The 15,593-nt window shown below is 44.4% G+C and overlaps 2 protein-coding genes across 4 annotated transcripts; both read right to left on the bottom strand.

The window, feature by feature from the left end:
* Nucleotides 1-930: 930 nt before the first annotated feature.
* LOC108094053 (kalirin) lies at nt 931-6,518 on the bottom strand. Its single transcript, XM_017194489.2, is given in 8 exon segments — nt 931-1,472; nt 1,536-1,667; nt 1,727-1,831; nt 1,888-1,974; nt 4,836-5,169; nt 5,261-5,392; nt 6,117-6,183; nt 6,186-6,518. Coding segments are annotated over 8 exon segments (1,521 nt in total). The 5' UTR covers nt 6,394-6,518; the 3' UTR covers nt 931-1,016.
* Nucleotides 6,519-7,761: 1,243 nt separating this feature from the next.
* Nucleotides 7,762-15,057, bottom strand: LOC108093803 (triple functional domain protein). 3 transcript variants are annotated; one of them, XM_017194109.1, is made up of 8 exons: nt 14,904-15,057; nt 11,584-12,752; nt 9,597-9,695; nt 9,231-9,528; nt 9,083-9,169; nt 8,916-9,020; nt 8,720-8,854; nt 7,762-8,653 (listed from the first exon to the last, which is right to left on the bottom strand). In XM_017194109.1, the coding sequence occupies exons 2-8, from the start codon at nt 12,402-12,404 to the stop codon at nt 8,150-8,152; spliced, it is 2,049 nt and encodes a 682-aa protein (XP_017049598.1). In that variant the 5' UTR covers nt 12,405-12,752; nt 14,904-15,057; the 3' UTR covers nt 7,762-8,149. The 3 variants fall into 3 exon arrangements, with proteins under 3 accessions (XP_017049598.1, XP_017049599.1, XP_017049600.1); XM_017194110.2 differs by lacking the exon at nt 14,904-15,057 and adding an exon at nt 14,241-14,452; XM_017194111.2 differs by lacking the exons at nt 9,597-9,695; nt 11,584-12,752; nt 14,904-15,057 and adding an exon at nt 10,599-10,895.
* Between the last annotated feature and the right edge of the window lie 536 nt (nt 15,058-15,593).

The raw sequence follows: 15,593 nt of genomic DNA, 5'->3' as shown, positions 1-15,593 counted from the left end.
GGGAAATCAGTTTTTGATTTGATTGCCAACGAACGTCCATCATATAGTGGTTGGAGGCAGAGCCAACATTATCTACATTTGACAAAAATACTCTTTTGGGCTTTTAGGAAAATATACGCACATACATATGTAGCATATTTTCAGGATGGTTTCAGTTTAAAAATTGTAAATTAATTTGAACCGTAATTTAATCTAACTACTAAGCTGTTAGTAGTAATTCGATTTTTCCAAATTCTCATAGTAACCAGAAACTGAACTTCCAGAACCCATTACTTCCTCAATTTTAATCTGATTTCAAAGTAGCATACCTCTAAACGTTTTTAATCGCATTCTTAACAAATCTGCATTTAAAATTTTTCATTTTTCGATGGTAAAAATTTTGACCCCTGTTCATGTCAGTTTTTTCCTAGTTTTAAATGGTTACCCCAACTTCCAAGACTTATGGACTTCCAAGAGCCATAACCTATAAACTGGAGATCGGGTAATGAATATGTTTATTATCGTTCAGTTTTGTACTGAATATAAACTCTGAGTAAAATGTAAGATTCATCGCACTTTGCAGGCAAACAAACTAGTTTTTAACACACTTCCTGGGCCGTCAGCATCTTGAGCAGTCAATATTCACATCCTTGGCCATGGTTCATTAGATTTCCGTAGACCGTGACTTGGCTTTTGGGGGCCTTCTGCATCGTGCCGTCATAAATTCTAAATAAATAGATTTGTCATAAATTTTTCGGTGGCTGCCACACACACGCTGCACAAGAAGGAGGCGAGGAGCTGTTTACATATTGCTGCAAGGACAACGAGGACGACAAGACGGGACTTGGCCACTGCAAGGCAATTTATCATGAGCATTTGTCAGGCGACTGCAGCAGCTTATTTTACGCTCGGGCAAGCAGCGTGAAAAAAGGAGGGAAAACGAACCAGGACTACGAAATAACTTAGCTTTATTCTTAGATATCTACGATCTAGAGTTGTGAGTGGATGGGGATTAGGACGTGGTTTGGATGGGATTCCTACAAGTACTGCCAAATCAGCCAGATGGCCCCGATCACTCCGAGCACCAGGTCCATGGGCAGGCTGAAGGTGTTCCGCCTGGCGTGCTCGTGCCGCGCGATCTCGATGATCTTGTGGGTGGCCTGGAGCCATTGCTTCACCACCGCCGCCTCCGCGGCCACGAAGGAGTACTCCTCCTTCCTGCCACCGCCATCCTTCGATGCCCCCTCCTGCTGCTTCACCAGCAGGTTGATGATCTTGTTGGCGTTCCCCGTGGCCGAATCCAGCGGCCTCTGCAGCTCCACGTGCTCCCAGTGGTAGTGCTGCCGGTAGGCCAGCCGCTTCTTCCGCACCTCCGTGCACACGAGGCACCTGTCGAAGAGGAACACCTTCGAGCGATACTTTTTCCGGGTGGGAAAGTGCTGGGCATCGAACTCCGTCGACCGCCGGAAGTTACCCAACTGCAGGAGGTCCAACTGAGGAAGGAGAGAGATTAATTTCTGGTTACTACTATTGGTTACTAATGTAAAATGACCCACCTCATTGAGCTCCTCGATATTGGGGATCTCCTCTGCCTGGTTGACAACATCCAGAGCGCGTCGCATCCGCGTCTCCAGTTTGCAAACGGCAGTCAGCACAGGTTTGCAGCTAATTCCACTTTTGTAGAATTCCTTAAATATAACTACTATCAAAATTGATTTCTTTATCATAAAATATAATGGTATCTTACCGATATGAATTGCTGCAGGAGCAAGGGATATCTGGTCAGTCTTTGGATGGGCTGAACTAGGAAGCTGTCGATGCCCAGCTTGTCTTTTATTGTGGTTTGATAGGTCTGCGGAGATTAAAGCTATTAATATCATTATTCATATAGAAAGATAACAAGCCCACCTGCAACCACATTCGGTTGTCTTGTCGCAGTTGCATTGAAGATTTCTTGCCCATGGTGAAGCTCACATAGCAGTAGAAGCGGTTTTTCTGAAAGAGCAAGAGCAACAATATATTATAGAACATATTATAACCCATTCCAACCCCACAGAAACTGAGAAAGCCTTTGTGTCTGAGCACTCACATTTGGCACATCGTTGATATATATTTTGTGGCAAACAAACTCATGCGAGTCTGCCTGGTGGCGAAATCATAATTTCTTAAGCATTTAAGTCACGTAACTCCCGACTTGTGGAGAAGCCTTGGCAAAGCCAGAGCGCAAAATTTGGAATTCCTGTCGCTATCTGTGGCCAATGCCAATGCAAATGTTTTCCCAAACCGAAACTAGTGCAAACTGCAAAGAAAATTGCTTGTCTAACGATTTCCTTTCCATTTTAATTTCATTAGCTCCGCCTGGCTGCGGAATCAGAGCTCGAAGTTCTGCATTTAGATTATATGATAATCATCTCCCCGGGGCTGAGCCATAATATTGTATATCCCCTTCCCCTATCCCTCCAGCAGCTCAAGGTTTTGCATGTCTAATGCGATTTAGTCGGACAAATGACTGCCTCAAACAATTGTCGCCTCGTCTGGCGGGCGAAAGGTGACAATCTATATTTTTGCATACTGTAAAATGTTCTGTGGTGGGCGTGCTTTTTATTAGCATGAAATTTCTATTTGCAGTGCATTCCTCCTAATTTAGTAATTTGTTCTGTTTCTGTTTGGGAAGAAGGGTACCCAAAAGTGTGGGCTATTTATAAAGTTTACAGTCTTTCCTATAAATCGGACCAAATTGTCAGTGGGTTTATGGGGTATAGCTTTTGTTGCTCTTTATTTAGCTATATATAAAATATAGAAGTCAAAGCAGTTGCCAATATATACAGCTGTGTCTAAACTAATAGTTTTTGGTATGATTTATACTAATTACTTGTACATCAGTATCTCTTGTTGGTTTATCTTTAAATGTTGATTTTATGACTTTGTTTACTTTTACAATTAGTCAAATTTAGCTTCTAAAGTATTATTCTTTTGAGCACAGCTGAATAAATAGAATTTATGGCCGTCAGAGGCTTCCCCATCAACATCATCTACGTTTGTTTATTTCGCAGCAAACATCTTAAACGATTCTGATCGCCAAATCGATTGCATCAATCTGGATTCCCCGTCCCCTGAACCACTCAAATATCCATCCGAATGTGGTAAAACTTTTAATTGATTTTGAGCTTGTGGTTGATTCGATTTGATGGTGAGAAGTCAGATCGACACGCTTGTCACTTGGTGTTTTTGGCCATTTAAAGCCGATTAATAAATGAAGGCGACTCTATTTACGGGCAGTTCTTCTGGGTTTCTCAAGTCCAAAAACCGATTCAAAATTTCCAGCTGGACAAGGTGGCATTAATCAATTCTAGGCCTCTCTAGAAGCCACATCAATTGATGTCAGAACTAATCGATTTGGCAATTGCTTGCGAAAAGCCTCATTAATTTGCAAATGACGACGAGTCTGAGAGGAAATTCATAACATAAGTTTATATTTATCAGCAATTTGCCTGCTCGTCTTTTGTTTATACAGCATGCTGCCAAACCAGAGCAGGGAAAAGTAAAATTTTAGAAAATATGTATAAACAAATCTGTGAACGTTTTTATGATATATTTAGCCAAGTTTTCGCTTAACGCTGCTCCTGTGAGTCAGAAATGTTTGTTTGGCTTGAGCGGAAAAGAATGCAAAGTGGTTGTGGGGAAAAGCGAAAAAAGAAGGATAAAGAGCATAAATCAGATCCCAGGGGTTTAGCATGTCTGTCGAACATTAAGATGCCAAATCCTCGGGCAGCTCGAAAAAGAATGTTACCTGCTTTGAAGAGAGTTTTTTGGCTTACTGTACTCCTTCCCCAATTTATATTCGGGATTTCTCGGAACGAGGGAATGACATAAGAGCACTGCGACGGCAAAGAATTCCACAGGCCTCCGACAGTCTCAATTTAAATTGATCATTTGCCTTGTCAACACTTAACTCGACATGGCCACATGGCCACTCTCTAGTGGCCCGAAAAATCATTCCGAAATGAGTACTTTGAGCGAGATGATTTGGGGATTTCTATAGCCATGCATATCCGAGTGCTCGAGCGCCTAGCCCCGGACAATTGTCGGATTGTCGAATGGTCGACTCTCCCCAGAATCGATGACGTCAGCTGCCGGCAAATGAACCTCAGCCCCAGACGCAAAATACAAAATAAAGTCTGTTGTTTGCCTTAACAATTTCTAACCGATTTTCGTAACTGAGTGCGAGCTTTTGTGGCGCTGTGTGGTTTTTATTACTAATAATGGCGTTCTGCTGATTACTTCAATCTTATCAGGGGACTTCAGTAAGCCACCCATTCGTCATTCTGCAAATGATCTGCGGTAAAGGTTTCTAGTGAAAATCATTAATTATATTTGAGCGAGACACGCATTAGAATATCAATGAATTCGGTGACACACTTGTAGCGAGGTGTGAGCCAAAATATATTACAAGAAATTATATAACAAGCACAACAATCAATTGAAATTCTCGCAGAGTTGGCATAACCCACATCGTTAGGTTCATTTGCATTGAAACACGACTCTCGGGCTTTAAATAATAAAATAAAAAAGCTCAACAAAGCAGAAGGCAATAAAGAAACGAGACCCCATCACAGGTGTCAGAGTCAGCAAAAAAAAATGCATAAAAAAAGACCTATCAACTCTGTTATGTGTAAATATTTGAGGTTGAAATTAGGCACTCGAAGTGCCGACGGAAGACAAAAGAATTTTGATAGATGAGATGTCGGAACCTGTCCAACGGCTACTTGACAAAGCCTCACGAGTTTGGCTAATGGACCCAGCCCACGCAGCACCCTCTTTGTAAATATTACTGGTATGTCTACTCCCAAACTCACCTCGAAGTGTGCGGCGAACTCGTCGAAGAGGCCTTTGAGATCCCGCTGGTTGCGCAGCATGAGGGGCAGAATCTCCTGCTCGTGGAGCTCCAGAATCTCCTCTATGTTTCCGATCAGCAGTTTCTGCTTCGCTTCGCCACTCAGTCCCTCTGGCAGATCCTCCACGTCCTTCAGTTTCCCATAGTTCACCATCCCCTTCTTCAGATTGTTCACGTAGTTCACCTCCGTTTGGATGAGCTCGTCGATTATGAAGCTGATCTTCTTGGAGGCGTAGATCTCGGTTTGGTCGCACGGAAACAGATTCTCCAGCGACAGGGTGTCCTCGTCTTCGTGGCTGCGTGGATTGCAGGTGGGTGGTCAAGTATTAATTACCGCCCAATTATCGGTTATCTGCTAACAGGGGTGAGTGTGGCAATTGTACTTACTACTCATCGCCCAGGGTCTCGAAACTGAGCGTGTGCGAGGGGAAAGTGTGGAAGCCATTGTGTGTTCGGTGGGTCGGAGATGAGTTCGCTGCTGTGGTGCCACAGGTGTTGATGGAGCTCAATGAGATGCCGCTGCGAACAGAACAGTAGCACGGAAAACACGAGAACAACAACAAGCCGTGAATGAGCAACACTTGAAAATGCGGTGGGTTTATAACACAGAAGTATGGGATTACAAAATTAATTACAAGTCCAGTCAAGTATACTTTTCTAACTTTGGGAATAAGATCCCAGCCATAGAGCTTATCAAATTTCAGTATGATTCATTGTCAATTATAGAGTATAGATCTTATTACTCAAATAATAATAGCTTCACTTATCGACACAAAAACCACAATTGTGCAGTACAAGCTCAAGTGCAAAGTAAAAATAAAATGATTGACTAAGGGAATCCCAAATATGACTTAGATAACCCACTTCCTCTGTAAAACTCTTTAGAACATGGAATCATTTGACAACTTCCTTCCCGTGATAAAAACCCCAAAACCTTTAAGATAAAAGCACTTGTCTTATCTGCAATCTGTCGAGTGCATTAACTTGGTAAAACATATATACATTATAATTCACATCACAAGCATAGCCACTCCCGACGGCAATTACCGTGAAAAGGCTTAAAATAACCGGGGCGTATGCGTTATCTTATCACGTATACGCACGGTGATCGGTGTAAAACAGCCAAAGGTCGGACATTCAACAATGGGCACTGAGTTCGATGGAAAAACAGCGAACAGCTGTCGGATGGGGAGGCACGTTCAAACAAACCGAGGGTAAACAGGGAGTTGAACCCAAGCCCTACCTATCGTTGTCCAGCAGGCTTATTTGCTTCTCCAGCTTTCCGTTGGCCAAAGTGGGCGATTTCGGGGGGTGGTGGCTAGGGGGGAGCTGGGCGACTCCACTGGGGGAGACTCTTTCGCGGGGGCCCTGTCGACCACATCGATCGAGGTGGCATTATCGGCACTATCGTTTAGCAAATGCAAATACACGTTGAGAACTTGCACTAGGAAAATCACAAGAAATGTCAGCGCCACCGAAATCACGTCGAACCAATTTAGGGTAAGTATGGTAAACTCCATAATGGCTGACTTGGTTTTTTCACAGCTTTCTATAGACTCAACCGCCGACGAATTCGACGCATATCGATGGCAAACTTGTACTATATATGGCCAGAAATATTCCGATACCGATCCGGAGCGAATCAAACGAGAAACTCGACTGAGCGGAATTTTCGCTAAGCATTCGCGAAGCGTAAAAAAAGCTTCGAAAGCTCCCAGTGATCGTTCTCTTAACTCCCGATTCTCTTCAATATAAAAGACTATAGCTGACCACGCGCCAAGCGATTTGTTTGTAAACATGGAATACAATTTGAAACTGTGAAAACCATTTCGGTGTCTGGCATTGGAACAGAATTCAAACAGAGTCTGTAACACTTTTGCTTTCGTCATGCGGCTGTAATGCCGTTTAATCGTTTATGATTTCATATTTGCATACCAAGTGGGCTGGGGGCTTTGGCTAATGGCCGGGCAATAACTGTTATTATAGGTAGTGGCCTATAATCAGGGGCTTCGATTTCGCCTTGAACTTTCGGGGGCAACCGAACTGGTTGGCTTTTGTTTGGGTTTATCAGGTTTCGGCAGTCTCCGAATTGAGTTATAAATCAGAAACCCAATAGTTGTTGGTCAAAAACTAAATGGTTTTCCTTCCTATTTAGCGTTTAAGAGCACGAGTACTAAATTCTTCGGTGATGATCTCACACAGATTACCGGAAAACGGATAATTGTCATTAGCATTCGCGAAATTCACAAGTAAATTGCTCACATTTCATTCGTTTGATTATTTATACAATTGATTTTTTAGAGACAATAAAGCGCCGTCCAGCTGAAATCAAAAGAATTCCCTGATGATGCTACAAAGAACAGAGGGAATTATAAATAAACATCGAGCACTTCTGGGCGCGATTGATGAGCTGCAAGCCAAACGATCACAGAGGGGCAATCGGGGGGCAAACAATAATAATTTATTTATGTGCGCCATTTGTTTATTTTTATACATTTTCTCAGTGATGTCACAGGCGACTGCAAGTGCCAGTCAGAAACAAGTTCGCCGCGTATTGCGTGTCGTATCATTAACAATATAAAGAGTGATGAGGTGGATGGAAGGTGGATGGAAGGTGGGGGTGAGGGGGTTTTGGGGATCGGGGGACAGGGAGGGGGATCCATAGCAGCTGCTTCTCATGACAACGCCGATGGCGTGCGACCTTTCGTGATAGATTCATTTGTTTTGACGTCTGCGAGCCGTGTGATTCCGCGGCGGAAAGTGGAAGGAAGTGTCTGATTTTCTAAAATATCGCACACAAATATTTCTATAATGGGTGGCAGTGGGAAATAATGCTACAATTAATATCAATATCACGAGTTGATTTAAATGAGACTGAAACTAACAAATATTTTTTTCCTTTTATTAAAAACGTTTCCCCGTAGTTGTTTTTAAAACAACTACAGTCCGATATTTACACAAAACAAAAAAAGCTTATGAAGCTAGGCACAAGAGAACGTTCGACGAATAGCAATTTGTGACAACAATAGTACGGGAATATATACAACTTATTTAAGCGACTAAACTTATAATTCAATATTTGGTTATTTAGCTTTCGAATCGAAACACTTTCCTTCGATTTCTCATCCCATTTGGAATATTGACTTGGCTCGGCTTAGTGGCCCTCGGTAATTGGCCGCCCTGTCAGCTCAAGATAGAATGGGTTCAGGTTCCCAACGAATCACTATCCATTCACCATCCATTTTCCATAACCCACACAGGTTGTCTCCTTGCGATCTACGAGGCGGCGTACCAGGTGGTTCTGTTGCTCATCGTCTCCTCGTCTGGCTTGGGCATTATCCAGATGTTTCCGATTCCGCTGTCCGAACTGAAGCGATTCGAGTCGCGATATAAAGAGAAACTGGGCGCCTTGCGGTGCAGGTGGTCGTTCTCCCGGGAGTATCGCTCCTGCAGCTTCTGGCGCTCCTCGTTGGCGTAGTTGTTGATCATGTCCCGGATTAAATCCAACCAGGCGGCGATCTGGACGGGATCGGCGGTGAACTCGCACTCCTGCTGCTTCCTGCGCTCGTAGTAGAGCGTGAAGGACTTCGTCTTGGCCGAGATGCCGATGTGCTCGCAGGGATAGCGGCCGTGGAAGAGCAGGCTCTTGCCCTTGATCTCCGTGTAGATGATGCACTTGTCGAAGATGAACACCTTGCCCCGGTAGCTGCGCTTCAGCTTGTGGTCGACCACCTGGAACTCGTTCACCTTGCGGAATTTGCCCTGGTAGTAGACATTGAACTACAAGCGAATAGAATAGCGGAAGTTAGAAAGTCGGATGAGGTAATCTCTGAAATTATTCCCCACCTCATGACAGTCCACTATGTCGTTGATGATCTCCGATTCGTTGGTGGTGGTTAGCAGGGATCTCAAGCGCTTTTCCAACCGACAACATGACTCAATCAGCGGTTTCATCACTATGTCTCGGTTCTTGAAGAAGGTCTAGGGGGGTTTTAAATATTATTAGATTCCTTTGTGTGATTTTTAAATAGATCCAACTCACATTGATGAACTGCGTCAGCAGCAAAGGATAACGAGCCATGCGCTGAATGGGTTGCACCAGAAAACTATTAATGCCCAACTTATCATCGCGTTCCAATCGAATACTCTGGATAATTAATTAAATAATATTATTTACCTAGTATTGAATAAGTTTTTAGCAAAACTCACAGTGAAGTAATTTTTGTAGAGATCGCAGAGCTTAAGGGACTTTTGCTTGTTCATGGTGAAGATAACGTATCCATAGAAGCAGTTTTGCTGTAGAATGAAATTGCAAATCAGTACTGAATATTAAGTAGCTATCTTATTAGTAACTCACATCTAGGAACTGCAGGAACTCATCGAACAACCGCTTCAGATCGCGTCGGTTGCGCTGCAACATGGGCAGGAACTCGTCCCGATGGAACTCGGCGATCTGCTCGATGTTGCCAAAGAGATCGTACTTCTTGCCCCGAAGACCCAAAGGCAGATCCTTCCGCTGGAAGATGTTGCCGTAGTTCTCGATGCCCGTGAAGAGGTTGTTCACGTAGGCCTCCTCGGTCTTGATCAGCTCCTCCAGAATGGGATGCACGCACTTGTCGCTCTTGTCGCGCAACTCGATCTCCACTTCCTCCTCACTGAAAAACAGAAATTATATATTAATGTTAATTATTATATTAATGTTATTAGTTAAGTATATACTCACTCATCTTTCGGCTGGTAGACCGAGTGAAACTTGCCCACGAGAAGCTCGTTGGTGGTGCCAATGATTTCAGTCTTTCGTCTCGGCGTGGAGCGATAGTTTCTGGGGAGAAACAAGATTAAAGGTCATTAAGCAAAATCAGAACCCTCGCTATCTTCGGCTGGATGGAAATAGCACCCCGACAATAACAAAAACAAGCGCAGCAGTGATAACTGTTTAGATAAACCCCCGCGGCGGGAGCCATCGGATGAGTCAGTGGCCCGAGTCCCGTGATAAGACCAGTGGCAACCTTAAGGCGGCTAAGGCGGCTAGAAGCAGGCCTAGATAGTGTCAGAGCATACATGTTTGCCCAGAGAATGAGTCAGCGACTCCCCCTTTGGGAGGCCTCATCCCATGAACTCCTGCGATTGCTTCGGCGGCTCCACGGCCGCCTTCCTCCTCTTCGACTCGAAGATGCGCATGGCCTCCGAGAGGGATCTGGCCACAGTGGTGACCGAGATCAGGATGAAGTCCATCTGCGAGATGATGAACCAGGAGATGAGGATCAGCAGGAACATGGCCACGGCGGTCACCAGGAAGCCCGTCAGCTGGAAGAGGACTTTGCAAGGTTGGCATTTGGAGCGACGCGACTCGAGATGGAGCTACTAACCCCGGCGATGCAGCCGTCCATGGAGTGGACGTGGAGCGAGTTCTGCGACAAGCGCCAGTGGAAGGAGGAGCTCGTCGGCATCTGGGAGTCCGGCTCCCCCCTCCTTGAGCACCTCGGTCGTGCCGTAGTCGATGTGCCGGTCCTGTTTCTTCCTCCTGCTCCTGTCCAGCAGTGCGCTATTCCGATCCAGGGACTTGCTCTTGGCCTTCTGGTCTTCTTGGCGGGGAGAGTGCGTGCCGGTGGGGAACTCACTGCTGGCGGATCTGAGCAGCGAGCGCTGCGACTGGAAAATACTGTCCGCACTCTCGGTGGCATCCGTCTGGGATTCGTTTTCACCCAATCCTCGCTTCCGCGGCACCGCTGGCGGAGTTTTCCGCTTCTTTTTCCGCGGGGGCAGGGGATCGTCCTTGGTGTCCGTGGCCTTGGAGACCCCAGCTGGCCTCGAGTAGGTTATGGAGCGCTGCTCGCGCTCCTGCAGAACCTCCTCGGAGATTTGGGCTTCGAGCTCTGGTGTCGACCTCGCCTTGGAACGGGCCTTCTCCCCGTCCTTCTTGGGATCATCCATTGTCGGGCTTCCCAGAGATTCATTTTTCACTTTTTGGCATAGTTCTCAAAACCAGAATTGACGGCGCTGCCTGCTCCGCTTTGTAGCTCGCTATCCTCCGTTTGGGTAAACGCCTCTTTTTATTTGGCAAACCGGTCGGCCAAAAGTGCTCCAAAACGCAATTAACACTCTGCCAATTAGGTTTCCACAGTGCGAGTGCCGTGAATAGTTGCGTTTTTTATGGGTAAGCTCGCATAATTTGATTTTGACACCGAAAAGGAAGCTCAGTGACCGCGAAATCCAGTTAACCAGGGTTGAAGGAAGGCCGGCTTTCGATGGGCTCGAATTTGCCCTATATTCATCCAATTTACTTCTTCTATTTGCTTTCAATGCCACTTGCTAGTTTATCAGTTCAACAAATACTCGTATTTACACACAGTAGTGAAAGCAACCCTAAGTAAAGTCTGTCAAAATGCACTAACAAAAACTATTTAAGTAAGAACTGAAACTATTAACAAATAAACATTATAACATAATTCTTTTTCAAATGGAGTAACACTTCATTTCAGGAACACTCTTTTAAATATTTTCACATTAATTATTGAAATGTTAAAGCAATATCACACCTTTACTGGAACTCTTGGAGTTATAACTCATCCTCACCCTCAACTATATTTCCATAAATATGAATTAAAGAGAACACTGCTGCACCTGTTGGTTTTCCGCAATGAAAAGTTCATATATATGATATAGTATCTTCCCTCCCCGATAAGTTTTATCACCATGCAAACATTCACCTGGGGAAATCGCTGCGCATTTTTAGCGGCAAGGTGGCCTCTCCCTTGGACTGATCAGCGCTAATGGATCGCTGCACGTGCTGGCTCTTCGACTCCTCCTCGACCTCCTTGGCTGTAGCTGGAATGACCTCCGAGGTGGTGTCAGAGATCACGGCGTGCAGGTCCGTTTCAAAGTCGGATATCTGATCCACCTCGTCCTCGGATCGCACCTCGTGGATGCTCCCGCCGCCTTGGATACTGGGAATCGAGCTGCTGCGACTGCTCCCCAGCCCCGGGAGGCGTATGCGGCGAGGGGGCGTGGCCGGGGGCGTGGCATTGTCGCCGGAGAAGTCGTCGAAGGAGGGATGACGACGGTTCTCCAGCAGCTTCAGACTGTGCCGCTCCTGCTTCAGGAACAAGATGTTCGACTTGAGCGTCTCGAAGCGGTGCACCTTCTGCCGGACGTCCAGCAGGGCGGGATCGGGCACCTGTGGAGAGAGGGGTGACCCCGGGGTGGCCTCCACTCCCTCTCCCTCACCCTCTCCGCTGTGAGCCTCGTGCATCTTGAGCAGGGAGCGGCGGTGGAGGGCGCTCTCCGAGTCGGAATTCACGGACAGCGTGAGCTGGAACGAACTGGAACTGCTGGTGCTGGCGGGACTGCTCCTCCGTGCGGCGTCGCCGGACTCCGGACTGCTACTGGCGAGCGTGGCGCTGGAGTGGTGGCGCTCCTGCTCCGCCGCCTGCTGGCTGATCCGGCGGCGCGAGTTCCGCTTGTTGAAGTTTCGGTTGCTCAGATTGCGCTCCCGGCGGAAGGGCAGCGGGCTGAGATCTTCGTCGGCCATTGGAAGTTCCAGTTCTCCCGCCCGATAAGTCTTATCTAGTTGGGGGACTCTCTGCTCCGAATTTCCTCACTCGCTTTTTCACTTCGACATAATCATACGGGGAACTTCTCTGAGCGAATTTCTCGGTTCTCCCCGCTTTGGAGCTCCAGTTGAATTAAATGTTTACGACCAGCTATTTGCTTTTGGCTTTTTGTCACCGCCAAGTGTATATATTGTTTATCTTGCTTTTAATTTTTTTGGCTTTAGCTTTTTTGCGTTGGAACACGTATTCGAATCTCTCCGCTTGTGTTGGCGTCGAATGTTGCGCTTTTCGCCTCGCTTCCACTCTTTTTTCGTCGCTTTATTGCGCTGCAAAACAGAAATTTGTAATTAAAGCGATTTATCGCCAGAGCATTATAAATAAAGTATTAAAGTATTCAACTAATTAGACATGTAGGGGGCAAAACGACAACGGAAAGCGAATGCAAATTTCGACAAGGGACTTAAGTCATTAATGACTACTAGGAAATCCGGATCGTAACCTTCAAAATGATGTGGGAAGCAATCAAACATTGAACAGTTCATCAGTAAGAACTAAAAATAACCAAGCGCTTGAACTCTGCAGATATAATAATATCTTTGTTAAATAATAAATTGGTTAATTGCTTCTTTATAGAGACATACCATTTCATCTTTGAATTAGAGCAAGGATAGATTTAAATCTGAATGATAACGATGATTGGCAGTTATGTTCTATATAACCCAACTGAAACGACAGATAACACTAACCAAACATTTTGTTTAAATACTAATTTTAGTCACCCGCCTTATGCAGATGCTCAAATATTTGCATAGAATTTAACTATGAGATACAACGATTTATTTTTATGGCAAATGACGTCAAGTTGTCGGAGGTTCGTGACAGAGGGGGAGAGCAAGAGCGGATTGGCTTTGGTGGGAAAGAGAGGCACTCTGTGTGTAGTTAATTATGTGTGACGTTTGGTTGTTGTTTCTGCTTTTTATTTGAACAAAAAACAAGTACAAAGCACTCGAAACCGCAAATGAGGCACGACAAAAAGCAAATGAAGAGTGAGCGACTTGATAGAGGAGGAAGTACGAACTTCCCTTGAACAAAAGAAAGTAGAAAGAGTCGTAGAAAAAGTCGCACTAGTGCAACATTTTGATTCCGGAACAGATTCGCATTTGCATGTGTCCATATCAAAAGCAATTCAATGCGCACTTTTCCATAATAATCAAAAACCAAGTGGGTATACAAAATATTGCAGGATTACTAAAACCATTTTGATTGCACTATTTATTTATCGGAATAAATTACGACCTTTCATAGGAACCAAGTTTTTCCGTAAATGGAGGCCTTTATGACCCAGTTAGATAAGGTCAAACCCCTTATTGGTTTTGGCTTTTGCAAATATACTCCCAACTCTCTTTGGTCTTTATCTAATCAGATCGTTCCATGTTGTACAGTGCATGTAAAACTGTTTTATTGCTGCAATCGGCCAGTGCAGCTTTACTGAAAGGGTTTTCCCCTAAACTTTTAAAAGAACCCTTTTTATCAGATGTGATTCATTCCATAGTGACTTTTCGTTACGTGACCCTTGTTCAATATTTTGACTACACAGATAACGATAATGGATTAATCTGCCTTAGAACTTATTGGGGGGATTTTTCAACTGTTATTAATAGATTGCAAACTGGTTATAGCCGCCTAATTGGGCATTTAGCGTCGTCACATGCACAACTTCTATTGTGTTTGGCTTTGTGTACCTTTCACCTCCCATTTAACAAAGGGTATACTGTTTTTCTGGTAAGCCTGAAAAGATTCAACTCCTTACTCACATATAAATGCGATCATTGAAGCGTGGCAGCTCTGAATTTTCAGTTGAATTGTCTGTCGATCATTGTCAATTATTTTCTGATTCATACTCTTATCTTATCGCACTTTCAAATAATTTGAATGGGTTTTAAAGCCACTTGTAGGTATTTCCGGCGCACATTTATAAACTTTAGTGATCAGGAATGGGGGAGTTCTGGTTATGCTATCTAAACAAAGTTTATCAAATCGAATCGCTGGAGGATAGGTAAACAAATAGATACAGGGAACCTTGAGTTGATGATACGTTTTCCAGCCATTAGCAATGTCAGCTAACAAAACAGAGTTTCTAAACTGTTTAGTCAGCCGATTACAAAGATAAAGGCAAACAGAATAATGGCTAAAAAGTGGGAAAACCGCTCGTTACTGACACGACTCAGTACGAGTTAATCCAAAACAGCTTTACAGCCAAACCGAATCGAGAGAAATGTCACTTTTTTGCGTTTGTTTGCTTGATTTAAATTAGAGTTTGATTTTCAGGTTTCGCACAGTTCATAATTTGTGGGCACGTGTTAATGAGACAGTTTTGTAAGCGCGTGCAGACGTTTCGCTCATTAGCTTCATTTATTATTATTTTTTATTTCCTCACTATCTGGCATTCGAGTTCACCTGCCAATTTTGGCACTTACAGTGTTGCCTTTTCATCGGTTTGCTCGGTTTAAGGTCACGACACACGCTGCGTATACGCAATGCTGATTTTATACGGGCTCAAACCGTTCTTGGCAGCGATCGCCGTTATGGAGAAGTGAGTTCGGCAACTGGCGGTACGTTCGCTCAGCTGTGCTTTTCAATTCGCACTGACGGCGGAATTCGCAGTGCAGCAAGTGCGGGAATTATCGCCTCTCCGATCGGCCGAGCTCTCCTCTCTCCTCTCTCTTCCATATCTATATCTTTTCCGCTCCCGCCGTCTGGTTTTAACTGTTTGCCGCCTGGCAAGTTAGTTATAATTTTTTATGCGCTCGCTTTTTTATTATTTAGATTGCTCTCTCGGCTTAGCGGTTCCGTTCTGTGTCGCATTTTCCACAGCAAATTATTGTCATAATTCCGCCAGCTCCGCCGACTTCCATTCCTTTCCTCGCTTTTTGTTTCTGGAGTGCAATCGCAGGCGGCATAAATTCTTAATTAGTCTAGGCCACACGGAGAGGAAATTTATTGTTCGTAACCTTTCTTATATAACGATTAAAAGTATCTTTGTTCGTTCTTAGGAAAGAGTTATTCAAGTTTTTATAATTTGTTACGACTTCTAAAATTATAAAAACATTTCCTTTGTTTTTTTATTCAGTATATAACATCTTTAACATTTTATTTAGTTTAAACTT

Source organism: Drosophila ficusphila, unplaced genomic scaffold (genome assembly GCF_018152265.1).
Source record: "Drosophila ficusphila isolate 14025-0441.05 unplaced genomic scaffold, ASM1815226v1 contig_414, whole genome shotgun sequence".
NCBI lineage: Eukaryota > Metazoa > Arthropoda > Insecta > Diptera > Drosophilidae > Drosophila > Drosophila ficusphila.
The sequence above is the reverse complement of the archived record's forward strand: the minus strand, read 5'-3'. Positions and strand labels throughout refer to the sequence as shown.

What these genes read in the sequence shown, in the direction of transcription:
- LOC108093803 (XM_017194109.1), bottom strand. Translation starts at nt 12,404, where the DNA reads ATGGCCGACGAAGATCTCAGCCCGCTGCCCTTCCGCCGGGAGCGCAAT. An exon ending in ATGCGCAGCGATTTCCCCAG is followed by an intron (nt 9,696 to 11,583) that starts GTGAATGTTTGC and finishes GTTTCTCCCCAG; the next exon opens with AAACTATCGCTCCACGCCGA. An exon ending in GTCTACCAGCCGAAAGATGA is followed by an intron (nt 9,529 to 9,596) that starts GTGAGTATATAC and finishes TCTGTTTTTCAG; the next exon opens with TGAGGAGGAAGTGGAGATCG.